The 4,205-nt window shown below is 43.4% G+C and overlaps 1 protein-coding gene across 1 annotated transcript in view; it reads left to right on the forward strand.

Moving 5' to 3' along the window:
- Nucleotides 1-2,821: 2,821 nt before the first annotated feature.
- tfpi2 (tissue factor pathway inhibitor 2) overlaps nt 2,822-4,205 on the forward strand; it is a 37,022-nt gene continuing 35,638 nt past the window's right edge. Inside the window, exon 1 of the mRNA XM_043689941.1 lies at nt 2,822-3,260. Coding sequence (XP_043545876.1) covers nt 3,185-3,260 — 76 coding nt within the window. The 5' untranslated portion in view covers nt 2,822-3,184. The remainder of the gene's footprint in view (nt 3,261-4,205) is intronic.

Genomic DNA, 4,205 nt, shown 5'->3' on the forward strand with positions numbered 1-4,205 from the left:
CACCTAGCTAGAAGACCCTGCACACCATGTAACTTCACTTTCCCCATTAGTCTACCATGGGGAACCTTACCAAATGCCTTACTAAAGTCCATGTATATGACATCAACAGCACTTCCTTCATCGATCAACTTGGTCACTTCCTCGAAGAACTCTATTATGTTGGTAAGGCACAATCTCCCCTGCACAAAGCCATGTTGCCTATCACTGATAAGGCCATTCTTTACTAAATATAAATAGATCCTATCCCTCAATACCTTCTCCAGCAACTTTCCCACCACTGCTGTCAGGCTCACTGGTCTGTAGTTACCCAGAATATCCCTACTACCCTTCTTGTACAGGGGGACAACATGAGCAACCCTCCACTCCTCTGGCACCTCACCTGTATTTAAGGATGCCACAAAGATATCTGTCAGCTATTTCCTCTCTCGCCTCCCTCAGCACCCTGGGATAGATCCCATCTGGTCCTGGGGATTGGTCCACCTTAATAACTCTAGCCCACCTAACACATCTCCCCTACTTATGTCAACGCGATCAAGACTAATAAAAATTCTATCTCTAACCTCAAGATTCATCATGTTCCTCTCCTCAGTGAACACTGATGCAAAGTAATCATTCAGAATCTCACCCATTCTCTCAGGTTCGACACACAGCCTTCCTTCATTATCCTTTAGTGGACCAATCCTTTCTCTAGTTACCTGCATGCTTCTTATATAAGAATAAAATGCTTTGGGATTCTCCTTAATTCTGCTGGCTAAAACTATTTCATGACCCTTTTTAGCCCGCTTGATTCCTCGTTTAAGACTTGTCCTACTGTACCGATATTCCTCCAGGGCCCGTTCTGTTCTTAGCTGCCTAGACCTTATGTACGCTTCCCTTTTCCTCTTGGATAGTCATACAATTTCTCCTGTCATCCACGATTCATGAATCTTGCCCTTCCTATCCTTTGCCTTCAACGGGACATGCCTATCCTGTCCTATCTTTAACCAGTCTTTGAAAGCCTCCCACATCTCAAATGTGGACTTCCCTTCAAATAGCGGAGTCCAATCCACATTTCCCAGCTCCTGCCTAATTTTGATATAATTAGCCTTGGCCCAGTTTAGTACTCTTCCCATAGGACAACTCTCTTCTTTATCTACAAGTATTCTAAAACTTACAGAATTGTGGTCACTGTTCCCAAAGAAATCCCCCACTGCAACTTTTACCACCTGTCCTGGTCTCGTTCCCCAGTACCAGGTCCAATGTGGCCCTTTCCCTCGTCGGACTATTGACATACTGCTCTTTGACTCTTTATGATAGAGATTTGTTTCAAACCATAACGCAGGACTATATCAGCTGCTTGTCTATATATAATAATCAGATATTCCACACCAGAGACTGCAACAGAACTGTCTATCAGATTTGAAAAGTGTGGCACTGGGAAAGCACAGCAGGTCAAGCAGCATCCAAGGAGCAGGAGAGTTGATGTTTCAAGCATAAGCCCTTCATCAGGAATGTGGAGAAGGAAAGGGGGGCTGAGAGATAAACAGGATGGTTGCGGGTGGGACTGTGGGGAAGGTAGCTGGGAAGGTAGATGCAGATGGGGGATGATAGTGACAGGTCGGAGGGAAGATGGAGCAGAGAGGTGGGAAGGAAGCTGGACAGTTAGGGCAATTCATGAGGGTGATGCCGAATTGGAGGGTTGGATCTGGGATGAGGTGAGAGAGGGGAGATAAGGAAACTGGTAAAGTTGATGTTGATGCCGTGTGGTTGGAGGATCCCAAGGTGGAATATGAGGTGCTCTTCCTCCAGTTGTCAGGTGGCTTGGATTTAGCAGTGGAGGAGGCCCAGAGTCTGCATGTCCTTGGTGGAGTGGGAGGGGGAGTTGAAGTGGTCAGCCACAGGGCAGTGAGGTTGTTTGGTACATGTGTCCCAGACATGTTCCCTGAAAAATTTCACGAGTTAGTGTCCTGCCACATCGAGAGCAGTGGACACAGTAGATGATGTGGCTGGGTGTGAAGGAAAATCTCTGCCAGATGTGAGAAGATTCTTTGGGGTCTTGGACAGAGGTGAAGGAGGAGGTGTAGGTACAGGTTTTACACCTGCAGCTGCAGTCCTCACTTTCTCCCGACTATCAGACATTGAGTTTAATCAATAGCTGATCCAATATCACTCATTTAGCCTGAGTTCGATTTCTATTCTTGGGTTTAAATCTGTCAAATGTTGGCCTCGATCCTCAAGGCAGCATAAATGATAGGCGTATCGCTTCTGCCCACTGCATTCTAATGGAACTGTTGAGTTTCAACTGAGACTTCCAACCTTAGTTGAAGCAGAAGTGAACCAGGGTAAATAAGTTTTTAAAAATCTCAGGTTTTTTGTGAATTGGTGTGGGCTTGAGTGTTCTATGTTGGTGCTAAGAAAACTGTAGTTCTGAACTTTTTAACTTACTTACTTTTCTAATTCTGTAACTAAAATTTTGTACCTAGATACTTTGTACCCTGGTGGTGTTGTGTATGGTAACAATGTACACTTTTCGCTAAACTCTTGTACCCTGAACTTGGGTTCATAGAGTCATAGGACACAGAAACAGACCCTTTGGTCCGACCAGTCCATACTGAACATAATCCCAAACTAAACTAGTCCCATCTGCCCGCTCCTGGTCCATATCCCTCCAGATCTTTCCGTGACAAATGTCATAATTGTATAACCCACTCTACCATTTCCTCAGGAAGTTGATTGATGCTGGAACCAACGTCAGTGGAGAAAAAAAATGCCTCTCGTGTCTTTTTAAAATCTTTCTCCTCTCACCTTAAAAATATGCCTCCTGAAATTCCCCATCCTAGGGAAAACACAAGTTGCGACAATAAAACCCAAATTTAATTGAGTATGTGATGAATGTTGAGTGAACGAATGAGAGCGGGGTAAGTGGGTGAACGCACGAACGACTAACGGTGGGGAGTGAGTGAGTAGTCCAGTCCGGGGGGAAAATGATAACATGGATGGAATTAACGTTTTTGGTGTTCCACTGAAACATCTCGGAGTCAGACTGAGTGCAGTGGCCGGAACACCCGCTGTATAAATGTACCAGATTGGAGTTTCCTGAAATCGGCGGGTGGAGAGTCCACTGCTCCAGCGCAGACTAAAGTCACGAGTCACAGAGAGGACTCTACAGTGAAACCAACAGGAACTCATTCGCTCTGTCCAAATCATGGGGTTGCAGCTTTTCATCATGACCTGCAGCATCTTGCTGCTGCTGGCTTCACGATTCAACGTGGCACAGAGAGGTAAAAGCTTCCAAATTGTCTAGAATGTAGAATGTAGTTTTTAAAAAATTTCTTCATTATTTTCCCCCCAAAAATCCATGAGATCTTCCGTTACGTTATCGGAAAAGCACTCGGGATATGCCTTTGTAGAACGATTTAGGATTCAAAACAAATTTCGGGATTGGGTAGTTAAGAGCAGCAACCTGCTTTTTGAGAACTGGAATTTACTGTCCGTTTTGCTAGTGAACCAGCAGAATGAGCAGTAGTCAGTCATGCGGAGTGATACCTATTCCTAACTGAGACTCGACATTCGCTTCACCCAGAGTCAGAGTTTCCACATCTGCATAATTATATAATTTTCAATCAGAAATTTAGGGTATTGGGAGAATGTCAAACGAATAACAAAGTAAATTATCAATACCTTTCATTTAAACTGACAGCGAAGTTAAACTATGTTTCAAGTCGTCTTATCAGTGGAGATTTCCGAGGCACAGTTAGATCAATGTTTTGGAATGAGTACACACTTAGCGTTTTTTTCCAACAGCTGAAGTATGTTTTTCATTTGTTATTTTTCACTCCTGGAATAAATTCTGTTCTGTCACTCTTTCCCGTTTTTCACCCTGCGAAATATTTTCTTCCAGAATGGGTGATAAACTCCTGCAAGAGAAAGACTTAGACTTAGACTTTGACCAGATTTAAGTGCAGCTTTTAAAAACTTGTGAATAATTAAGTTATTATTAAAAATCACACAACACCAGGTTATAGTCCAACAGGTTTAATTGGAAGCACACTAGCTTTCGGAGCGACGGTCCTTCATCAGGTGGTAGTGGAGAGCTCAATCCTAACACAGAATTTATAGCAGGAATTTACAGTGTGATGTAACTGAAATTATACATTGAAAACTTGATTGTTAAGCCTTTCATCTGTTAGAATACAGTGATAGTTTCACTTCTTTCATGTGTAAAT

The sequence above is a fragment of the Chiloscyllium plagiosum genome, chromosome 5, assembly GCF_004010195.1.
Source record: "Chiloscyllium plagiosum isolate BGI_BamShark_2017 chromosome 5, ASM401019v2, whole genome shotgun sequence".
NCBI classification, from domain to species: domain Eukaryota; kingdom Metazoa; phylum Chordata; class Chondrichthyes; order Orectolobiformes; family Hemiscylliidae; genus Chiloscyllium; species Chiloscyllium plagiosum.